General features: G+C 38.8%; 12 protein-coding genes across 12 annotated transcripts; 5 read left to right on the forward strand and 7 right to left on the reverse strand. All coding sequences in view use genetic code 12, as the record gives it.

Annotated features, from left to right (window-relative positions):
• Window positions 1–2: 2 nt before the first annotated feature.
• On the reverse strand, window positions 3–911 carry CPAR2_104260 (thiamine transporter; the record flags this gene model as incomplete). The annotated part of the gene is made up of 1 exon (XM_036812465.1): window positions 3–911. One exon carries the CDS (start codon window positions 909–911, stop codon window positions 3–5), a length of 909 nt encoding a protein of 302 aa, XP_036663571.1.
• Window positions 912–1,424: 513 nt separating this feature from the next.
• CPAR2_104270 (uncharacterized protein) lies at window positions 1,425–2,381 on the forward strand (the record flags this gene model as incomplete). The annotated part of the gene is made up of 1 exon (XM_036812468.1): window positions 1,425–2,381. The coding sequence occupies one exon, from the start codon at window positions 1,425–1,427 to the stop codon at window positions 2,379–2,381; it is 957 nt and encodes a 318-aa protein (XP_036663572.1).
• A 113-nt stretch (window positions 2,382–2,494) lies between these two features.
• SPF1 (ion-transporting P-type ATPase) lies at window positions 2,495–6,199 on the reverse strand (the record flags this gene model as incomplete). Its single annotated transcript, XM_036812469.1, has 1 exon — window positions 2,495–6,199. One exon carries the CDS (start codon window positions 6,197–6,199, stop codon window positions 2,495–2,497), a length of 3,705 nt encoding a protein of 1,234 aa, XP_036663573.1.
• Window positions 6,200–9,142: 2,943 nt separating this feature from the next.
• LSP1 (lipid-binding protein) lies at window positions 9,143–10,084 on the forward strand (the record flags this gene model as incomplete). The annotated part of the gene is made up of 1 exon (XM_036812470.1): window positions 9,143–10,084. The coding sequence occupies one exon, from the start codon at window positions 9,143–9,145 to the stop codon at window positions 10,082–10,084; it is 942 nt and encodes a 313-aa protein (XP_036663574.1).
• A 1,858-nt stretch (window positions 10,085–11,942) lies between these two features.
• CPAR2_104300 (uncharacterized protein) lies at window positions 11,943–14,603 on the forward strand (the record flags this gene model as incomplete). Its single annotated transcript, XM_036812471.1, has 1 exon — window positions 11,943–14,603. One exon carries the CDS (start codon window positions 11,943–11,945, stop codon window positions 14,601–14,603), a length of 2,661 nt encoding a protein of 886 aa, XP_036663575.1.
• A 140-nt stretch (window positions 14,604–14,743) lies between these two features.
• CPAR2_104310 (uncharacterized protein) lies at window positions 14,744–15,508 on the reverse strand (the record flags this gene model as incomplete). The annotated part of the gene is made up of 1 exon (XM_036812472.1): window positions 14,744–15,508. The coding sequence occupies one exon, from the start codon at window positions 15,506–15,508 to the stop codon at window positions 14,744–14,746; it is 765 nt and encodes a 254-aa protein (XP_036663576.1).
• A 185-nt stretch (window positions 15,509–15,693) lies between these two features.
• CPAR2_104320 (uncharacterized protein) lies at window positions 15,694–16,845 on the reverse strand (the record flags this gene model as incomplete). Its single annotated transcript, XM_036812473.1, has 1 exon — window positions 15,694–16,845. The coding sequence occupies one exon, from the start codon at window positions 16,843–16,845 to the stop codon at window positions 15,694–15,696; it is 1,152 nt and encodes a 383-aa protein (XP_036663577.1).
• Window positions 16,846–17,074: 229 nt separating this feature from the next.
• On the forward strand, window positions 17,075–18,208 carry CPAR2_104330 (uncharacterized protein; the record flags this gene model as incomplete). The annotated part of the gene is made up of 1 exon (XM_036812474.1): window positions 17,075–18,208. One exon carries the CDS (start codon window positions 17,075–17,077, stop codon window positions 18,206–18,208), a length of 1,134 nt encoding a protein of 377 aa, XP_036663578.1.
• An 86-nt stretch (window positions 18,209–18,294) lies between these two features.
• Window positions 18,295–19,725, reverse strand: CPAR2_104340 (ubiquitin-protein ligase; the record flags this gene model as incomplete). Its single annotated transcript, XM_036812475.1, has 1 exon — window positions 18,295–19,725. The coding sequence occupies one exon, from the start codon at window positions 19,723–19,725 to the stop codon at window positions 18,295–18,297; it is 1,431 nt and encodes a 476-aa protein (XP_036663579.1).
• A 330-nt stretch (window positions 19,726–20,055) lies between these two features.
• Window positions 20,056–20,415, forward strand: CPAR2_104350 (U2 snRNP complex subunit; the record flags this gene model as incomplete). Its single annotated transcript, XM_036812476.1, has 1 exon — window positions 20,056–20,415. One exon carries the CDS (start codon window positions 20,056–20,058, stop codon window positions 20,413–20,415), a length of 360 nt encoding a protein of 119 aa, XP_036663580.1.
• Window positions 20,416–20,469: 54 nt separating this feature from the next.
• CPAR2_104360 (uncharacterized protein) lies at window positions 20,470–21,216 on the reverse strand (the record flags this gene model as incomplete). The annotated part of the gene is made up of 1 exon (XM_036812477.1): window positions 20,470–21,216. The coding sequence occupies one exon, from the start codon at window positions 21,214–21,216 to the stop codon at window positions 20,470–20,472; it is 747 nt and encodes a 248-aa protein (XP_036663581.1).
• Window positions 21,217–21,999: 783 nt separating this feature from the next.
• RPL11 (60S ribosomal protein uL5) lies at window positions 22,000–22,753 on the reverse strand (the record flags this gene model as incomplete). The annotated part of the gene is made up of 2 exons (XM_036812479.1): window positions 22,000–22,521; window positions 22,751–22,753. The coding sequence occupies 2 exons, from the start codon at window positions 22,751–22,753 to the stop codon at window positions 22,000–22,002; spliced, it is 525 nt and encodes a 174-aa protein (XP_036663582.1).
• Between the last annotated feature and the right edge of the window lie 108 nt (window positions 22,754–22,861).

A 22,861-nucleotide genomic window follows, 5' to 3' on the forward strand; every position in this document is an offset into this window, starting at 1 on the left:
GTTCACACAAATGGAGTAGATTTCATAAATGAAATGGTGTACTCGTACATCCACAAAGACAAAGCACTGGTAGGGGCTGTTTTCAAAATGCTGATTCCATACCCTTTGTATAGACCTAATACACCCTCTTTCTTGATTATTTCAACAAAAAGTTTCATTGCATTAATAGGCTTGGTCCCGTGAACAACAGCATAAACTTGACACCTCTTTCTCAACGTGTCTAATGGAAACGTTATACCTTTGGAGGTTACGCCAGCAATGAACCCACAAATCCCCTCGATGAATGGTATACTTTTGTACTCCTGAGAAAATGATCTTGCTAGTTCGTATGACCAAAACATAAGTCCAGTAGTAGATGCAACTGAGATTATTGCAGGTTTGATACCTGCAAACATACCGCTCACTCCTTCGTTTTTAAGAATTTGTTTGATTGTACCACTCATTGAATCAAGATCTCTTTTTTTGTTTGCCACTAGCCGTGTGCGAAGCAAGTCAAACGGATAAGTGGCTAGCGTGCTTGTTAAACCTGCGCCAGCACCAACCACCATCGAATGTATGGATGGTGACAAGTTGATTCGAAAATGTTGCTCAAATTGAGAAAGATTGGTACTCAATATGGAGTACGATGCAAATTGAACACCACCATACAAGATGTATAAGATTTCCGCCGGCACATTACCTTTCCACAATGCAATGACACCCTCATTTTTGAGTAAGCCTTTAACCACTGTGGCAATGGACTGTCTGTAATAAAAACTTCGCGTTTCTAACTGTAGTCGTATCTTGATGGTGTCTAGAGGAGCAGTGATTGCTCTTGATACCCCACCTGCAATTGATCCCGCAAACAACGCCTCATATGGTGATACATTAGATCCTTTCTTCAAGTGGTCCTCTCGTTGCTCACTACCCATTCATCAATATCTTGTACTCGATAGCAATGCAGAAAAAGGCTGCATAATATTGTTTTTTTTTTTTAGTATTTTTTCTCACTATGTGTGCACTCTCGGAGTTTTGGTCCAGACCAGATTAACTAGCGATGAGATGAGGGACATTGCACATTACCTTGTGGATTAATGAGCTAGTGGGTAGAAACGTGATCGTGTTCAAAATCAATCGATACGTCACGCATGAAACAGCTGTGGTGCTCAGATGAATGGGTTGATGCATCTTGCTTTCTAAAAGAGTAGCTAAACGCCACCTTCTCTAAGCTGTGACAAAATTCACTGTAGAGGCCAGATCGAATACCTGTTGACGTTGCTTCCAAAAGCGTCGTTCTAGGTTATGCAAAGCTCATGTGTAGTTGGAGCTAAAACTCAATTTGGAAATAATAAACTCCGCTACGCGAACATATAAAAAGATTTTTGAACAACGCGTCTAACTCTTTAGACGTCTCATTCCTCATCCAACTGAAGCTGTCGACAACCATGGACATAATCAAACACAAACACATACCGAAACATGAATTTCATCGGTTGATATCAAATGTGAAATACATTGACAGTACACTTTCGCTACATTTCATCAACCACGTCACTAACCCCCTGGCACAAGAGATTCTCCAACACGCATCAAATTTGGCGCAATGGAAAATCAACATTAACAATTTGGAGAACATACTAGCGATTTCACCATTATACAAGATATATAGAAACCAACATGGAACGTATATGTCGTTTCCGGATATTAAGGGAAAAGATCGAGTTGGTGAATTTACCCAATCGGTGAATAAATGGATCTCAATGCATCAAGATGACAAATCACTTGCCATGATAAACTTGCGTGATGTATGGATACGAACCACATCACCAAGAAAAGTCACAAAGATGTATTCATCACCGTCGCTTACTACATCAGCATCGCCATCGCCATCGCCCTCGCCATCACCTACGAAACTGAGGACTAGATTCGCGGACTTGAAGAATTCTCGATCGAAATTCACGTTCAAGGAAAAGAATGCCGCTGAGGAAAGTAACAAACATCAAGGAATGTCTTTACTTGAAAGGATCAAAATGAAGGAGAAATTGAACAATTCAGCAGGAGCAATAACCAAGGAACAGAAACGCGAACAATACCTTGCTGCCAAGATGGATCAAATTTACAATGTTATACATCAATTGTATCTCGAGGGTATAAACTCAAGTAGTAGTAACAATACCAAAGGGGTATCACTTTCATTCACGAAAATAGTTCAAATTGTACGTGATACTTGTGATGAAGATCAAATGGATCAAGATGACATTCGTCGTATTGTACAGTTGATCAATGATAGATTGACCAATTTTGCAATTTACGAAAAGGCGGGCATCACAGTAATACGAGTATCGCATTTGAATCGTGTTGAAGATTTGGTTACACTTGGTGGTACTAGTGTCATAAATTGAAAAATCTTAGATATTTATTAATATAATGTAAAATTTGAAAGACCTCTATATAATAGCAACAGCAACAGCAACAGCAACAGCAGTAACAGTAGCAGTAGCAGTAGCAGTAGCATCTACTCTACTTCAATCTTTTCCTCCACTATCTCGACTGCTTCAATCTTTGGAGTCGATTCCAAATCCTCATCCCTCAATGCTATATCAGCAGCTTGTGAATTCATAAAGAAATGCTTCAACACAGTTTCAATAGCCCAAGTAGCAACCAAATCAACAATGATTGATCCAGTCAACTTGACCTTGAAATCAGTTGACATGGGAACAAACTGCATAGCTTCATTAATCTCAGGAATGAATTCAGTCGATCCAGCAAATGTCAAACCAGCAACTCCCAACAATCCATAATACATACCTTTGTTATCAGCAAGACTCTCTCTAAATGGTAACCCAATATAATTGACAGCAAAAGTAGAAACCAGCTGGGCCAATTGTAATAAAAACATACCGGTATTCAACAATGATGGAGTGAATTTCTTTTCCAAATCAACTGAAGGTTCTTTTGGTTCAACAATGTAAATTTCACGCGTGATGTAAACTAAAGTGACAATGTGGATGAAAAATTGTCCCAAAATGGATCCCATGATGTAAATGTTGAATATACCATCTTGTGGCCTTTCTTTGGATAATTTTTCCAATGGTTTACCACGTGAAATGGACAAGAAACAAACAGATAACAAGATACCGGAAACGGTTGCTTGTCCATCACCAAATTTCATTCCAGCCAAGTACAACACTGAAAGTGAATAAGACGAAATCAAACAATTCAAAGCCAATATTTTGTACATTTGAATCGTGGAAACCAAAGCACAACGTCCTTGACGAATAATGTGAGTAACAGTACTAACATTGGATAATTTTGAGGTGAAGGGAGCGGCAACTGATGCATCACCCAATTTCAAAGTTGGTGCTTCATCTTCAGCTTCAGCATCGTTTAATGCACCAAGGATAGTATCGGCAAATTTACCACCATCGGCGGGGACTGGAGATTGACCTGGTTGTGGTACCTTGACTGGCTGTTTCATTGCCATGGCAACAGCTTGCTTCATATCTTCAGTAATGGCAACACCCTTCTTTTCCATTGCCTCTAAATACTTGGGGTTGTTTTGACCTGGTGGATACAAATGAGCAATGATGGGAGGCACATTGGGAGCTGGTTTACCCCAGTTGGCAAATAATTGAACTTGTTTGTCATACACTTTCTTTGTAGCTTCGATTTTTCTATTTTCAATAATCTTGTTCATACCTTCTTCAGTACCATTCAAAAGAGCAACACCAATGTTGGCTTGTTTCAATGCACCAACATCATTAGTACCATCACCACACATCAATGTATTGTAACCAGCATCTTTCAACGTAGTCAAGATAAATTCCTTTTGCGTTGGTGAGACTCTAGCGTAAATCCAAGTTCTCTTTAGCAAAGCAAGCAATTGTTGGTGTCCACTCAACAAATTCAATGCATATCCCGTCAAACAAATATCGTATTGTTTCAATTGGTGAAAATCAATCTTGTCAGTAGATCTAACTGGAATCACAACTGTTTCTTTAACATTTCTCCAAACCAAATCAGCTTCATCGGCATCATGATGTTCTTCAGGAACGTCCAAAATCAACACATCTTTAGTGGTGATGGCAACTTCTTTAGCTACGTGACATGCAGTTAAAGCATTATCACCAGTAATCATAATTGAACGATGAGATGATTCATTCAACATCTTGATAGTGTCAATTGCATCAGCTTTCAATGGACAGTGGAAAATGATAAACCCAGCAAAATGCAACTTCGATTCAATTTCTTCACGCTTAACTTTATTGACATTGACATTGGTGTCCAAATACTTGTATGCCAACGCCAAAACACGCGAACCCGATCTCGTAAAAGATTTATAGATTTCTTCATAATGATGAGGCGCATCAATAATCATTTTACGAATGGTTTCTGGTGCACCTTTAGCAGCAACAAAATTTTTACCTGGAAGTGAATTGATTGACGAAATGGTTGATGATCTTTTAAGAGCACTTGAAAATTGGAAACGACGCAAAATTTTGATTTTCTCTGTTTTCTTACCAACTTCTCTTTCAACTGTATCGTTAGCTCCAACAGTCCAGTGAGCTGCACTTAACGTCGCTTGTTCCATCGGGTCACCAACAACATCACCATCATCCAACTTCACCAAAGCATGAGCTGATCCCAAAACATATGAAGTTGTTGTTGGTGCATCAGCAACCTTGTATAAATGATGAATATCATCATCTTTAAAACCAGCCAAACCTTCAAATACCAAATCCTCATCCGTTAAAGTACCAGTCTTGTCAAAACAACAAACATCAATTCTACCGGCCAATGGGATTCTGAACGGTTCAGTGCAATAAATGTAAAATTTTTGCAACTTTGACAATGATGAGTTTACAGCCATTGTCAACTCCATTGGCAATTCAGGTGGCACAACCGAAGTGATGACAATGATACAATCCAAAATCAATTTTGATTGAACTCTACCCATGCGTGTACCTTCAGTCCACACGTACCATGAGGCAATAATGGCGAAAATCAACAAAAACAAAATAAACAAAAAAGCCTCCTTGTTTCCCACTGAAACACGTTCACTGGAAAAAATCATTGTACGAACAAGTGAGCCTTGCGATGTTTCAAATCCAGTTTTGGTGACTACGGCAAGAGATCCATGATCTGGAGCTGGTGCAACAATGGAGTTTTCAGGTTTTGTCACTTGCAAAGCCAGGGTACCACCATGCAAAATTGAGTTCTTGTCAAATCCTTCAGGTTGCAAATTATCTTCACTTGGTCTTAACTTGATTGACTCCTTTAACAATGGAGTAGATTCTCCTGACAACATGGCTTCATTCACAATTGCCGATCCATCAACCAATAGCAAATCACAGGGTAATGCACTATCCTCACTGGTTCTTGTGATCGACACCAAGTCACCAGGTAACAACTCTGTTGTAGAAAGTTTCAGCCATTTATTATCACGATGGACAAAGATATCATAAGGTTTGATCCCCATACTTTGAAACTCGGCCATGGTTGTTCTTCTTTGAAACACAGTTGTCATTTCGAATGAAACCAACATAAACAATGAGAAAAGTGAATAGTACCACTGCTCATCCATACACCAAAGTGCAACACAGAAAATTTGGAAAACGAAAAAAGGTGCCACGGCATGTTCTTTAAACAATTCCAAGAATGTAGGAATTGGAATATCAAACTTATTTAATCCATAGTTTCTGTACTGTTTTTGCAAATCTCCACTTAAACCTTTTGTAGTTTGATACACTTGCAACTTTGGTAATGAATCAAATTCAAACTCTGGTGGAGAAAATCTCTTCAATTCTGGATGATACAAGTACCTTCTCTTTTGATACAAGAAACTAGTTTGTTTTTCTCCATCATGGAAAGTTTCACGAGTAATAGGACTGATTTCACCTATACCAGAATTTGGCGCTGGGGTAATTTTGATATATGTTGCATCTTCAATCTTGTCAACTTTGCTATAGTTAAATTGGGCACTGATGTCAATATTCCAATGAGGCATCAACCAAAAAAGCAAATTGAGTGATACTATAGCTATAGTATACACAAAAGTCCATTCTCTACCCACGAAATAAGTATCATAATGATTCCAATACAATTGAAAAAAGATTGGATATATGATTGTAAATGGCCAAACATAAGGTCTTAAATGTATCGATCTGGATACCAATAGTTCCGCATCCTTAATCCCAGGACTCGATACTATTTTTGACATTTGCTATCGATGTGTATGTATTGGAGGTTGTTGGAGAAACAGTTGCAAGTTGAAAATTTTTGATAATGATTTTCAGATTTTGCCCGTTTGCCGTTGCAGAGATGTGAGACAACAAATTTTCGTTTTTCTGTTCGATAGTTTGTGTGTCGCATGGATACCATCTGCGACACTTGCCAGAGTAAGAAACTGCTTACAAAGACATTACCAACCAAGAGATAAGAAATATGAAGCCTACTTCTAGGAATACTAGCAAAAGTAAGATCCTCGCAGAGTCCTGTTTGTAAATGTGTTTGCCGATATAGTTTTAATTGCAGCTGAAAAACTTTGGTACTTCCGCACGTGGATGTTGTAGAAACAAACGAAAATGTACCAAGAAGCCCAACTTGCTGGGTCTGGACATTGTATCTAGTAAACTGCTTCGTATAAACGTGGTCTGGATTCCAGTATGATAAGACTGATAGATAAATTTCCGTTGTATCAAGCACAAAAATGGAATAGGACGCTTTGGATTCAACGAGATGGCCACATAAACCATCTCGATTGGTGTACATCGAGCACAGCCTCCAGTATAGTTTGGCGATTTTGGAAACAACGAGTTTCAAAAGAAAAAGACGTGGATCTTGCATTGACATGGAACCAATTATTTTTTGGGCCTTGGGCGTGTCTTAGGCGCGTCTTAGGCGCTTGTTGCATACATATTATAACCATGCATGTTTGGTCCTATTTCTTTTAAAAAAGTTAAACACCTCGAAGATGTTGCGAAAAAGGAGAGACACGGTTGGAGTCGTAGAATCAAGGTACTTTAGTGAAGTTTTGGGAATGGCTTGCGCACTCATGTGATTCTAGTTATTAAATGACTTCATTCCTAAGTGTGAAATGAAAATGCAGGGAAACACATATTAAAGTTTCGGATCAGGAGGATAGAGTTTGTGTCCGCCAAGGTGTAAAAAGTGGTATTTAAAAAAAAGGGGGGGGGAGGAAAAGAGGGCTCGAAAGGGGCTAGATCGGATGCATGTCTTACTTTCCCCACTGCGCCATGCATATTACCCTCTAGAGTGGTATATGTGTGTTTTCCGTACTTCATGCTGTCCTCGTGATGTTTGTGTATATCTGATACCAAATGACTTTGTATTGTGAACAGTTTTTGCTTTTGTTCGATGGTGGTCACAAAAAATAAACTGTCCCCGAGTAATTAATAGAAGGTCATAGAAGGGCAAAGCAAAATATGACAATAAAAACGACAAGAAGAAGTCTTGCGAGCAACATAATACCGCTGTTTACTTGTAATAGACCCATTTAGTACTACATAAAGATAGTTATACGATTTGATGTTAGATGTGTTTGTATAGTTTACAATTTGAGATCCGGAGACATCGTAATTTTATCTCCGGGAGAAGAAGAAGTAAGAAAAAAAAAAAAGCCGTGCAGTTTGCATACAGGCAGAAGGATTGTGCGAGGTTGTTGTCTACAACCACACTACAAAAAATACCCTTGTGTAATACGTCATACATGACAAATCAACAAAATCAACAGCCAGCCATAACTGAAAAGAAACAATGGAAGAAAGAGAGTTGTCAATAGTGAAGGTAGAAAAAAGAGAAAAGAGAGGCTTCAAACTCTTTGATGTTTTATCATAAGAGCATAGTTATAGTCTCCCGATTAGGTTAAATTGTAAACAAATGAATTATGTTTTGTGTTTTTCAATTTGTCCAAAAGCAGCTTCAAACAAATTAGCAAAAAAAAAAAAACACAACCACAAAGCAAACAACAACACAACTTTCTTCAAAAGCAACTCTCCTTTGTGAGATTAATTTTGAGTGACTCTTTCTCTGTTCTTCTACTTTCTCACAAGGAGGCAAAAGTAAAGTTGTGATGGGCAGAATGTGGGGCAAGTAGTCATCCTAGATAAATGCTTCTTTCCCTAAAGGTCAGTCAATAATGCGGGTAGAGGACTTGCTTGCATTTCCACTCGAAAACTAGTCACGTTGCTACTTTTTTTGCTTATACTGCCTGAAAAACTAGCTTTTGTGTGATTTGTAATTTTATCCTCGACTTTAATAAAACTGGAAAGCACTCCATTGTCTTTCACCACACTCACTCCAATACATAGCATAGTCGAGTTACGAATACGGGCTATTTTTCTTGTTGTGACTACCACTATCCGTTACATATCTTCTTTCAAATGCAGTCATTCTAACTTTTGCGTGGGATGACGTGAACTACTTCTACTGGTTTTTCAATCAAAATGTATGTGACCAAACGCGCTCAGAAGCAACAGTGAGCCATTTTTTTCCGACCGAGCGTCAACCACCAGTCGCAGCAACTGGCTTCGTCCACAGTTTTTCTCAATTGTTGCCTCGGTATCAAACTCCAAGCCAATCAGTAAAGTAAATTGGGAAGATATGGAGTGTGACTTTGTGTGAACTGTGCGTGTGCTGTACGTAGTAACAATAATAATAATAATAACAATATTAACTATTGTTGTAATATATTTGTTACTCTTTGCTAGTGTTTTGTGTAGTCTTGGTGTGAAATTTGAATTTGTAAACTAAATTTTTTTTTTTTTTTTTTTTTTAAAAAAAAAAGAAGAAGAATTGAAGTTTGCTGTGGGTGTGACTAACTAATTAATTAATTAATTAATTAACTAACTAACTAACTAACTAACTAACTAACTAACTGATTGATTGACTGATTGACTGACTGACTGACTGACTGACTTTAAATCGTCAAAAATCAATTTACCAAAAATAAAAAAAAAAAAAAAACAAAAAAAAAAAAATAAATGAATCTTAATTGAGAAGAAACATTCAATTTCAATTTCAATTTCAATTTCACTTTTCTACTTTTCCACTTTTCTACTTTTCTACTTTTACAACTTTCTTTTCATTTTACTTCACCAAAAACTTCTTTCGTTTTACTCTATTATTCAAACAAAGTCCAAATATGCACAGAACTTATTCCTTAAGATCTAGTAGAGCACCTACTGCTTCTCAATTACAAGCACCACCACCACCACCATCATCCACCAAAAGCAAATTTTTTGGAAAGGGTTCCATCAGCCACTCTTTTAGAAAACAAGCTGCTGGTGCTCTTGGTCCAGAATTGGCCAGAAAATTGGCCATTTTGATCAAGATGGAGAAGAATTTGATGAGATCTACTGAAATCACTTCAAGAGAAAGAAAAGATGTTGCTAAACAATTGTCGCTTTGGGGTGAAGGTAATGATGATGATGTTTCTGATATTACTGATAAATTGGGTGTCTTGATTTATGAAATTGGTGAATTGGAGGATCAATTTATCGATAGATATGATCAATATAGAATTACTTTGAAGAGTATTAGAGATATTGAAGGATCAGTTGAACCATCAAGACAAAGAAAACAAAAGATTACTGATCAAATTGCTTATTTGAAGTACAAGGATCCTCAATCTCCCAAGATTAATGTATTGGAACAAGAATTGGTTAGAGCTGAAGCTGAATCTTTAGTTGCCGAGGCTCAATTGAGTAATATTACTAGAGAAAAATTGAAGACTGCTTACAACTATCAATTTGATTCAATTAGAGAACATGCTGAAAAAATTGCTTTGATTGCTGGTTACGGTAAAGCCCTTTTGGAATTGTTGGATGAAAGTCCAGTTACTCCGGGTGAAACTAGACCAGCTTATGATGGATATGAAGCTTCTAAACAAATTATCATTGATGCTGAAAATGCTTTGGCTTCATGGACTTTTGATTCTGCTGTTGTCCGTCCTACTTTATCTTTAGCTGCTCATGATGATGAAGGTGCTTATCATGATGACGAATTGGCCAACGAAACTGAAAATTTGAGAATTGCTGAACAAGACTTTGACCAAGGTGAAGCTGCCATTGCCGACCATGCTTAGGGGAGGGAGAGATACAGAAAGAAAGAGAGAAAGAGAATGCGTGTGTGAGTGAGTGACGGAGAGAAATCTCATTTGATTAGAAGGAGAAAGAAATGGAGGGAGACCATGCGTGTTAAGCTTAATCTATTTTGTAATTGCATATGCATCCATAATTAAGTTGTTGTTATTGTTGTATTTTGTTTGAAGTTTTGTAATTTTTTTTGAATCTAACTAAAGCCTGTTTTGAATTTTTGAAGGTGTTTTTGGTCGTAGGTATTTACTCTTCTATTGCGATTGGGGACACACGTGTGAGCTTAAGTTGCCATTGTCTAGTTCCGTTTGTGTTCAAGATCATTTCAATTGTTGATCAAGAAAACCTTACATTAGGTTATCTATGACGATTTTGTTGCAAAATTGTCTAAAAGTTTCAGTATGCAAAAGAAAGAAAAAAAGGAAAAAGTAAAGGTGTGTTTGTTACAGCTTTTACTTTGTTGTAAAAAGGCATTCAAAAAAAAAAAAAAAAAAAAAAAAAAGAACCCCGTTGAACAATCTTATAGCAGCGAGGTTTTGATGGTGGGTATCTTCTTCAATCGCATTGCTGTAAAGTGTTTGTATCTCCAAAGGACGGCATCTGGTTATTTTGTCAGTTTTTTTCCCCCTTTCGCCGAGATTCACGAGACTACAAGAGACTACAAGAAACTACCAACTCTCAATTTGAAGAGTGAGACATTGATTCCATTCTGTTCTTCTGTTACAATTGCTACTCTTTGTAAGAGTTGTAGTCAAGATGTGATAGACAATGAGATATAGGTTGAGGAGAAAAGTTTGAGTGTAAGGTGTGTAGTGTATGTGTAGTGTGTGTGTAGTGTATGTGTAGTGTGTGTGTAGTGTATGTGTAGTGTGTGTGGGTGGGTTTCGTCACAAAAAACGCGAAATTTTCTGTAATCTTCTGCAATCAAAAAGAAGACGTAATCGATGCCATGAATGTAGAGTATGCAAGCCTAAAGTAAATCAATAGAGCTGATCATAGTCCAGTACACGAAGCCACATTATTACTGGAGGCTGCTGTGGCAAATCCTTGGTGTGGTTGACAAACCAACCGGTGCTTCCAGTACAGTTCAAGGAAAACGCGAAATCTTGAAAGAGTACACAAAAACAAGAGTTTAAAAATAAAAACTGAATTCCGAGGAAAGCGAGGCAGTGTCATAACTTTGATAACTTATCACATGACCTTTTGAACGATGTTACATTTGTGAATAATGAGTTAGAGGCGAAGAGAAATAGCCTTTAGTATGTTCTGTGTGTTTATGGTATACATTGGTATATAATATGTCCACTTTGAAATTGTTTCCGTCTTTGTGGTTAGGTTGCTCTTTCTGTCTGTTTCATCTTGAACAAAAAAAAAAAGCATAAACAAACGTAAACAAAACAAAACAAAACATCAAACCATCAAAGATAGAGAAAACCTTTATTTCTTTTACAATCAAAGGAGAAAGGATAATCATCACTCTAGTGGACACCAATTTACTGCACTTTGCTAACAAGAGGAAACACATTACCATTTATAAACATATCCCAAAATTCAAATCGATCACGGCCCTCCACCCTCCCCCATTGCTCGCCAGCACAATCATAATCACATACATAGCAAAACAGACTTTACTAGCCACCTACACGTTTGAGTTGCGGTAGAGCAAAACTGTGCCATACACTTGCTTGACTCTAATTCAACCGTCACCATCGCGCTAACTCCAACCGGGCTCTCAAAGTCACCAAAGTGGATCCAATTTTTTTGCTCCATTTTTTTTTTTGTTTTTATTATTTTGCTTCACGCTTGTTAACCTTTTGCTAGATCACATACCACATTGACTACGTCACAATGTCACATGAATTTCTACGTTCATCGCCTGCTAGAGATGATTCATTTGACTCTAAACCGAATAGAACTTCTTCTATTGTAAAGACACCGGCAACAAATAAAGTAACATCCACACCATTCAAAAAATCGTTGATGCAATCAGCAAAAAAAGCTCATGCATTACATTCACAACAACAGCAACAAGCCCCTTCGTTGTCGATACCTCCATCGGCATCGAAATTAACGAATCAATTAACAAATTTAACTGGTTGGACACCACTAATTTCAAAGACTTATTCAAATGAACAAATCATATCATTCAACTCTACGCCAAACAAGCTATTTATATCATCATCACTACTGCAAGCACAAATACAACCACAACTACTACACCCACAACAACCAACGCAACTGCAACTGCAGGCACCGCAAAGTGCCAATACATCAACAAACTTTGTTCCAACTTACAACATTAATGACTATGAGTATCAAAATTTTGGTTTGACACCATTTATTAACCACAATTTCAATTTCAATTTAATGAGTAGTGGTGGTGGCGTTAATACCATAAACCCAATGAATAATATAACACCATTCAATGAGAAGATCTTCCAACAGAATTGTGATTTCTTTATCGATTCTCCACTACGAACGACCAAAGACAATGTTGATGGTTGCAACACGAGTTTAAATTTTGAAAATTTCAGTATAACACCTTCCAAATTCAGCTTGAATACAGTTGCCAGTAATAGAAAGATTTTGCAAGATCCACTAAAGAGTGCCACAAAGAGAAATATCAATATGGTCGATACCCCACCAAGAGTTCCTCACAAATTGAGTATCATAACCAGAGCTGAAAACGCAGGCGATGCTAAGGAAGTGATTAGGAAACAAGTTTGCCAGCCGGATGACGACAAAGACACTGAAGATGAACAGGATAATGAAGAAGAGGAAGATGATGTCAAGCCTGAAATGAAGTCTCCAACAGTTGTTAGTCGAATCAAAAAACAATCTAATCAAGAAGATAAAAATATTCAAGGTGAGGCAAAGGATCTTGAAACACCTCAAACACCATGCAAAAAGGAATCTAAAGATATGCTGATTGAATCTGAACAAGATTTCAACACTCCAGCTAATAAACAGACTAGACCCGAATCGCCTTCAACAATACTTGTGACGTCGACCGAAAGGCTTTCAAATTTGAGCCTCGATGATGCTTTTGACTCTAAAAAGCTTACCAAGCACAATGAAGAAGAGGAAGAAGAGGAAGATGAGGAGGAAGATTTGGGAGAAGATAAAGATGAAGATGATAAGGAAAATCAACCACCACCAAGCCCGACACCAGCAAAAGTGTCAAATCAACCGAAAATGGGAATATTTACTGAAGTCAAATCTAAAAAAGTTGTGACTAAGGGACACAGCCGTAGTAGATCTTCCTTTCACCCCACTACAACAACCACTTCCTTCAAATCAGGATATACCTTGACAACGACTTCTTCGGGAGATTTGGCAAGCACGGCCAAGAGCAAAGACCCTAAAAAAGTCAAGGCTGAGAATAGGGCAAGAATGCAAGCAGGAATGAATAAATTTCAAATCGTTTTAACTGATGTGAATTCAATATCGGGGAGAAAGAAAAAGTTACACAACAACAACAACAACAACAACAACAACCACAACAATGGCAAGAAGGATGAAAAAAGTAAACCACAAATCAAAGTAGAGCAAACTCAGCCAACTTTGATACCACTACAACCACCCTCGTTGCATCCTCAGCTGTCGACATTAATGGAGAATCACAATGTAACAATGTCTTCGACAAAGGAGAATAATCACAACAATAGTAGTATCTTGTCACACAATAGCATGAATTCAAGTCACCTCAACTTAACCACCGATCATTCATCATTTGAAATTGGCGGTCATGGCAGTGGTGGGTTTTCATCTACACCGAATTCGAAAATGTTGCTAGACAAGATTTTTGAAAAGCCTTCACCCAATCATTCAGGGTTGTTTTATCCTCCTCAGCAACATGGACCGCAACCACCACCACAACATCAGCCATCACATATTCTGCAACAACTGGGGACACATGTAAAGTATCCACAGTCAATTCCTATGCCACCGCCACCACCGCCACACCAACCTCCTGGTCAATTTGAGACCAGTGGTGTGGACTCAACTGGAAAAATGCCACCACCAGTTTCACAGCATCCACCACCAACATCCAGCCAGAGAGGAGCCATGGGAGCTGCGGGAGCTGCGGGCGCAATAGGAGCCACGGGTGGCCCATTCGTCCAGTACCCGGTAATGACAATGATGTCAACACCACAACACTCGCATATTTACAACGTAGGTGATTTGGTGCCAAACAATGGACCACAACAGCCAACAAATTCACAAGCACCAATGTCAGTTTCATCAGCGTCATCCGCGACAAATGTCATGCAGATCCCCTCGCCGTGGAACATTACATTTGGAACGCCGCTGGGATTTTCTACATTTTTTGCGAATTTGCCAGCGGGCCAGTCTGCAAGTACAACCAACATGGGCAATGATATGGGAGTAGGTGCTACTAATAGGTCGTCTTCTAGTGCAAGTAATACCGCTGCCGCTTTAGCCGCTGTTGCTGCAGGAACATCTACAGTTGGAGGATCGGGTGGGGTAAAAGACAATTACAGCTAACATAATGACATTTTAGCGGTTAATACTCATTTACATTTGTTTTCGCAATAAATAAACGTTGATTCGAGACGCATAACTACTGCCAAGTGTAGCCTCTTTGAAATAAACTAACTACTCTTTCCCCGAATCGGGACCCCTATTTACAAATTTGGCGGCAACAATAACGCACCAATAACTCCAGGTCGCTCAGTACTCAACAAGTCATAAATCTGACCGGCATTTGTCGAATCGCTAATTTCCAATTGAATGCCCAAGTCACTAAACCAATTTCTATTGGAACTATTCAACAATCGACTAGTTTTACCGAGTCCAATAACAACTAATTCCGGTTTTGGATGGATCTTGGAAAATATCTGTAGGATGGAGTCATGAAATGTAATAATGTGGTTGTTAATGGAGAAATTAACCTGTTTACTTTTGCTGTTGTTGTTGTTGTTGTTGTTGTTGCTATTAGTTAATTTCACCTCAAACGTCTCTGACCCTAACAAACACAACCCAATTAAATCACCATTCGAATCCGGTGACAGGATAAAATAGTTATTAGATAAATGAAATCCATTCAGCTTGATACTTTCGATATAATTTGTTGGCTTGGTTGAATACATCAAAATGTCATTTTGCGTTAAAATGTCAGCTGGGTTCGATGATACTTGGGATTTTGCCAGTGGCTTTAGCAACTGTTCCGGGTTGGAGCTGACTTTGCCTCGTAATGATTTCGAAGTGGAGTTCCCGCCGCCAAAGAGGTTGTGGGTTTTAGAGGACGTATGGAGTAGTTGGTGTTGGTGATGACGAGTGACGTACATTGCTACTTGATTGATACCGGGCCTGAGTGTGGACTTGAAAAGCAGATTCAGCCTTTGACCGCGCAGTAGTACACTATAACCACGTATGAGTGATGAAGACATGATGGATGCTGATGTAGTACTAAAATTGATAGTAAGCAAAGGATTTAGTGCAGTTACTTTTTTTTTTTATATAAGTGCAGCTAATGCGAAGTTGTTAGCTACAAAGTGGGACGCAATTATCGTTCTTGAAAATCGTCTTGCATATCTATTCCTCTATATCTCTATAAAAGCTTTCTCAATGTTTACTAGTTTGCCATGTCATTGTTTAGCTTCTTTCGCTCTGACTTTATCTTTTCACCAACAGCAAGTTTACACCTTTCATAAACGTCTAGACGTAAAATCTCCCTACTCTCGACATCTTCGGACAAGGTAATAGAATCAGAAGCTGAAACTGAACTTGTGTCGTTGCCCCTATTTGCATTTGTCGACTGAAATTGAGGCGGATTAGTTACCGGGTTGTACAATTCTTCAAGTCGTAATTTCAGCACGGACGGCTTTTTGCGAAGTGCAGGTTGGGCATGGACGTCTCTTCTTGCTAATTTCGTGGGAGACGACTTTGATCTTGAGGTCGTTTTCGTTGGTGATGACGTTTGGGATGAATCATGGAGTGACAATTTTGAAGCTGAATGACTGAGCAGATTTGTAGTGGTTGTCGCAACGACAACCGGATGCATTTTCGTATACTCATGATAAATTCTCATCACTTGTACATGTGTAGCCAACAATGTGAGATAGTTTCGTATGATCTTCAACTTCTGCTTTTGATCTATGGTAAACTTTGTAGTCAAAGGTTTGCCAATGACTTTGTTTGTCGCAGTAAGAGCGATATTGTACCGCTTCAAAAACGGCACTTTATGTTCAATGTAAATGTTTGATCCACTAAGTATACTTGCAATTGATTCAGTTGTATGAGGTTGTGAAATGGAAAACAATGTGAACTTGAACAATTTTGTGTTCCGTTCTTTGTAATCTAGAAAAGGTGGGAGGAAATCATCATCAACATCAACTGCGCTGACGGCATCCGTTGACAGGTTACGTGTTGGACTTCGGGGTCGTGACAAGTTTGTAGGTAAGTCATCAATAAAGCACATTGAGCGGAACTTGTTCTTGATAAAATCAACCAAAACACGATATTCATCATCGAGTAACATCTCCTTAAATCTTATCACGTTGTAAGTCTTGTCAAGTTTGGCAAATGTGGGGTCACTGCGGTCACCGACTAGCGAATCAGTATATGTCAATTCACCATTCTTTAAAAGAGGCAACAATTTGTTGATTCGTAGTCTTTTGAATAGATACAAGAGTGATTTCACTTGTAAATTGATTGAGTCGATCGATGGATCAAATGTCGGTATGCTCGTTGAGTCTAGTGCTATAAATGCGTTGAAAAGACCCATTCTCTTGTCATGTGCATAGCAAAGGGCTCCAATATCCTCACTTCGTTATCAGCCTCTCTTGCACTCTCTCTCGCTGTGGTATGTAACTAAACAGGGCGATGTCTCCAGGTGTGGTTGAAGTCGAAGGTATTTATGTCTTTGTTTACATCGTTTCCAAAAGCGGACTCAAAGTTACACAAAATCAGCAGCTTCTAATTGGTAGCTTTACACGACTAACCCTTATAAAGAAATGGGATTATCGCTGACAATTTCCAACGCTCAAATCCCAATAGATCAAGACCCAAATTCGCAACAAAATATGTCCACACAATCTGGTATAACGGTGTCGGAAGAGCTTTCCAATGAGGTCAAAAATGATACTAATACAATAGTAATCAAGATCTCACCAGATTCAACTCAATTGATACCAGATTCATCCTTTTCGCAACCCAGTTCAACCTCCCTTTCGTCTATATTTGAGCAAGTTCATTCATACATGTCTAAACAATTCCCACAACCGGCATACATTATTATTCCCTACAAATCTACCAAGGTTTTCATATCTTTTATTCCCGATTCGGCTCCAATAAAGCAAAAAATGTTGTATGCGTCAACCAAAAACGCTTTGTTATCGAGCTTGGGTTCGTCGAGTTTTGCTTATAAATTAGCTTGGACAGAATTGGATGAATTAGATGCAGAGCATTTAGAAAAAGTGATCAGTGAAGATGGGAAAAGTGGTCCTTTAACTGAAGATGAAAAGATCTTGCAGAGTTTAAATAACAAGACTCATATGCAAGGACACGAATATGGGTTTAAAAAGGAGCTAGCTAGTATGTCTTCTCCATCACCAACTGCTTCTGATATATTGTATAAATTCGATGATGAGTTGGAAACCGAATTCAAAAACTTGACTCGGAATGCAAATGATCAACGGTTATTGGTATTCAATATTGATCTAAATGACGAGTCAATAAAATTGACAAAAAAAGATATTGACGTTGAAGTGACCAGTTTGATTAATAAACTACAAAGTAACTCACCTTCTGGTCCCACTTATTCCATCTACAATTACGCTCCAAATAGGTACACATTTATTTACAGTTGCCCCTCAGGTTCTTCAGTCAAGGATAGGATGATTTATGCCGCTTCGAAAAACGCTTTGATAAACCATTTAAAGACATACCTTAATGACGATATCGTGTTGGATAAGAATTTGGAGGTTGGTGATTTGGACGAGTTGGAGTTGAGTGAGTTGGATGTTACTGAAGACGATACCCCAGGGTCAGGATCTGTTACCCCCGCATCAACCTCATCGTCGGCTTCAGCTAACAAACCATCTGGTGGACTAAAATTCAGCAAACCAAAAGGACCACGTAGAAGATAATCGTCGATGACAGCAAAGTGATACTCACACAAATAAAATCTAATCAGCAAAAATTCTCCTTGTGCACTTTTATTCACAATCTCTATTCACTCTATATACTCATTTACAACTTTTCTCAATTTTTCTTCATTTTTGAAATACTCATCCACGTCATCAACTGCGTTGATGATATGCGCGTAAATGTTTCGAGATATACGCTTATTAATTGCAATGAATTCTTCCTCATTTGTAATGTAACCCCCTTCACTTGGGCCCGGTTTGTACTTGGGCTTCAACCTGCCTTGTACAATTTTCTGAATCACTTGCTTCTCCTTCAAAGTCAACTCACGCCGTTGAATGTACTCGTTATCATCACTCGAGTAGTTGGTTGACTCCATAGGACTATTAGTTATTGATGCGGCTGATTCGGATGCCGATGAAGATGGGATCATATTTGAGGGCGCCAGTGTTAGTGGTCCTGCTGATGACAATGACGAAGACGTTAGGGCCAGGGAATTGTGTTGCCGTTTTGGGTGTTTTAATTGACCAATTAGATTTGATATTCGACTTTCATGTACGGACAAATTTCCTAATGTTGCTGCCACTGATTGTTGGGGAGATATCGAGGGCTGTTCTAATGGCTGTACAAGCTCAGCCGCTCTTTTTCTCCTTCGCCTGCGCTTATTTCCATCTTGAGCTGCTGAGGACGAGGTGACAACCATGCTCACATCACCATCACCTTGCTTGCGAGCTTGTTCAAACATATTCCATGAACTCACTTCTTCCTCACTCAATCGCAGTCTCATTTTTTGTTCTCTTCGCAAAATTACACCACCATTGATCACGTTACTGGCTCTCGGTACTTCATCATGATGCATCCGCATGCTGCTAAACGCAGGCATCGGTTCATCATTGTATAAAAAGCTATCATCGATTTCATCATTTTCATTCCGTATAACTAATCTCCTGGAAGTTGGTGGTTGTCGTCTTGTCATTCCAGAAAATAGAGCTCTCCGTACTGGTCGCATAGGCAAGATTGTTTCTTGGTGGCAGTCACACATGGGACAATACCAGCTGAAATAGTCGTCGGTTTCCGCATCACTGATCCCGAGACAATTGATATGAAAGTTGGACGCACATTGCTGACATAATAATAGCGGTGAATTACGTCTCGTTACCGCGCAAAGACAACAAAACCCTGCATCGGAAGCATAAGGGCTGGTATCTTCCACATCGTTACGGTGCTCATTCGAGCCGATTATAAATTGCGACGGGATTTGGTTAATCGCGGGGTTGGGTAGTAGTTTATCCTGAATCTGGATCGTTTTTGCAATCACGCCTGGTTTGGACATGAGCAGAATGTTTATTTGATGAAAGTTGTTTCTGCATGTGGGACAACTGTTAGATTTAGATGCCCAAATCTCAATACAATCCTGGTGATAGAATTTATTGGCACAACATGGTATATTTCCGATATGGTGATCTGGTAGCATATGCTCCAAGCAAATCATGCATTCATCCCAGTGAGACTCACTCATTATTTGGAAAGAATGTGTGGACTGTATCTTTTGTTGTATGGGTATGGATGGTTCTTGTTAAGTTTCTAGTATCGTGTAAGATTCGGTTGTTATATGGTGAAGGGTTGCAAAAAGAGCCTGAAATTGAGAGAAAAAGAAAAGTAAAAATTGGTCTTTTAGTTTCATTCTTTTGAAGATTTTGAAAACCAGGGCGAAAATAATGAGAAGAACGAGTACACGTGACCCCATCAGTACGCCATCAATACGCCCCCGAAGTTCATCTTTACAAAATACTTTCAGTACTATAAAACAGGCCTACTCCAACCAACCCCACTATAGCTGCACACATAAATGTCACGCCATCAATATGATCTTGTACAATGTATGAAACAACCAGGCAAACGCATTGGCCAAGTATGCACAAACTGCGACGGTAGATGCCCCATTTGCGACTCATTTGTCAAACCAACAGCTAAAGTCTACATTTGTCATGATTGCTCCCAAGGGGATTTGATAAATAAATGTATACTATGTGGTAACAGTTTAGGGTTAAACAATGAAAACGGCACCGAAGCGTATTATTGTTTAGAGTGTTGTCGATTGGAGAAGCATCGAGAAGGATGCCCTCGGGTGGTTAACGTTGGAAGCAACAAGACCGATTACATATTCCTGCAAAGAAAAGATACAAGTAAGTCGTTGGAGAATATATAAATGATATTTCGAAGTCAACATGTTACGTATATAAATAAAGTGCTGATTATGGCTCTATTTAGTCTTCTTTGCCTCTTTCACGTTCAACGCATTTCTCAACTCTTGCCTCCAGTGCTGCTGAAAGCTTTCTCGGTTGTTTTCAATACTGTTCAATTGTCGTTTCTTCCGCATGCCATTGACTTCATCCATCGTTTTTCTTTTAATATTAGTAGTTGACATCAAATCACTACTTACATTGTCAACCTCTGTTACAGGTCTTAGATGAAAGGTTTGTAGTTCCTGACTCAGTCGTATCAATATGTTTGAGTCACCTTGCTGTAATGGTGTACGTCCTGATATTATGTACAGATTACTATCAAGCGCATCGTCTCCACCAATAGAAGACGATTGTTCCAAAGGTGAAGTCAACGGAAAGTCAGGGCAATACGTTGAATCGACTCCCCCTTCATTCATTATTTCGTCTTCCCCATCGTCTGATTCTTCTTCATATTGATGTATATTCATATCAAGCATTGTAGTTTGAAAATGTAGCGCTTGTGAGGGTTCTTCTGCTCTAGAGGGCATGGATCCAATTCTTAAAACAGGATTAGCTGCTATGTGATGCTGTAATGTACCAGTTTGCGGATGTTGCAGTAAATGTCGAGTGTTTTCACCGGGCGCAGTAAAGGTGGTGATGTTGGAATTGAATTGATTTGCTAACTCTAGGCGTAGCAACTGCTCAACGTTTGCTCTTTCTTCTGGACTTATGTTTTCAGCAATATATGGCAAATGCTCCACAGGCTCATAACCGATAGAAACCATGATAATGCAAGCGATAAGTAGCTATTGGTTCTGAGAAATTGAAAATATTAGACGTAAACTACTATGTATGGACTTTCGTTGTGTGGTATATCAATCACTGTGTGCACTCGTATTGGGAAAAGAAATGCAGATTCGTATTTGGGGTAATATTCTATTCGTGGGGATATAGTTATTTCTTTTACTTTGGGTCATTGGACGCCCTGAAACGAGAAATTTAATTTCTTTAATTTTATTATTTTTTTCGCAATCAGTAGATTTGACTTTGTGGTCTCTTGACGGATTATCTGGAATAGGAATTAATTCCGGTACCGGTCAAAACCCAAACATTTCTTTGTATGGCACCTGAAACAACGGGGATTGAAATTTACTGCCGTTCATTTGGAAGGCAGAGAATTCTCACACCTACGCTTGAAGTAATAAACAGGTAGATTCAAACAATTAGTAAAGTTTTCTCTACACTGCCTGTTTACTTTATCTTTTCAGGATCACTACTGTATATGTACAAAGATGGGCAAGCATTCACACTGACTCGGATGCTGAAACCTTTACCAACTATTGAACTGGATTCCCAGTACAACTTATAGACAAACGGCTGTTGGGCTAGTGCTCCTCACAGAGTGATTCACGTCGCGTTGCAATCGTAGACTAATTTAATTAGTCCATCAACGAAATAGCATATCACCCATTACTGCGCTGCCTCTACAACTTCCTTTTTCCGAAAAAGGTTATTTTTGCATTAAACTAATGACGTGACTATATGATTGACCCACTAATTTAACACGATTATTTGTCCAAAACATCAGCATCGTATTTGGTCTTGAACCATTGGATGGTGTCTTCTTTGTTGGTTTTGTGACTATTTCCGATGGTTGATCTAACTCTCTTTCTTCTGGTAACTCTAGCACCGGCTCTTCCCATGACGACATAAAAGTCCATACCGTAAATACCAATAGATGGGTCATACTTGATACCCAAATCAATGTGTTCGTCAATACCGAAACCAAAGTTACCGGTGGCGGAAAAGTTTCTGTTTCTCAATTGATATTCCTTAACTTTCAATCCTCTTTCCAAGATTTCTTCAGCTTTTGGTCCTCTAACAGTAACGTGGACAGCAATCTTTTCATTTCTTCTGATACCGAAAGTTCTAACGGTGTATCTGGCTTTAGATTGAACTGGAGTTTGACCAGACAATTGTTCCAAAACCTTTGAGGCTCTGGTTAATCTATCACCGGATTCACCAACACAAATGTTCAAGACTAATTTCTCGATACGCAACTCACGCATAGGATTTTGGGCTTTGCTAGACTATTAGGGAGAAAATGTTAGTATTCATCAATGAAGGAAATGAGGTGATCGAGACAGAGGAGTAAAAGAATGCTACCTCGTAGTAACACTTTGATGTGGATAGTTCATGGTGCAACTTGCACCTCAATGATTGTTCTCTCCATCTTTGAGCTTGATTAATTTCATAAACGCTACTGCTTCTCCAAGACGGTCTGCACGTATCGATCCTCTAAGGGTACTAGAAACATACCATCTTTGGCTATTATTAATATGTGGCTTTGTTGGATATACCTCTGGTTCAAGCTCAAATAAATTTTCACTCAGACACTTTTGTTCTGCTGGATGAGAGTGCTATGTTTTT

Source organism: Candida parapsilosis, contig 005569 (assembly GCF_000182765.1).
Source record: "Candida parapsilosis strain CDC317 annotated contig 005569".
Lineage (NCBI taxonomy): Eukaryota > Fungi > Ascomycota > Pichiomycetes > Serinales > Debaryomycetaceae > Lodderomyces > Lodderomyces parapsilosis.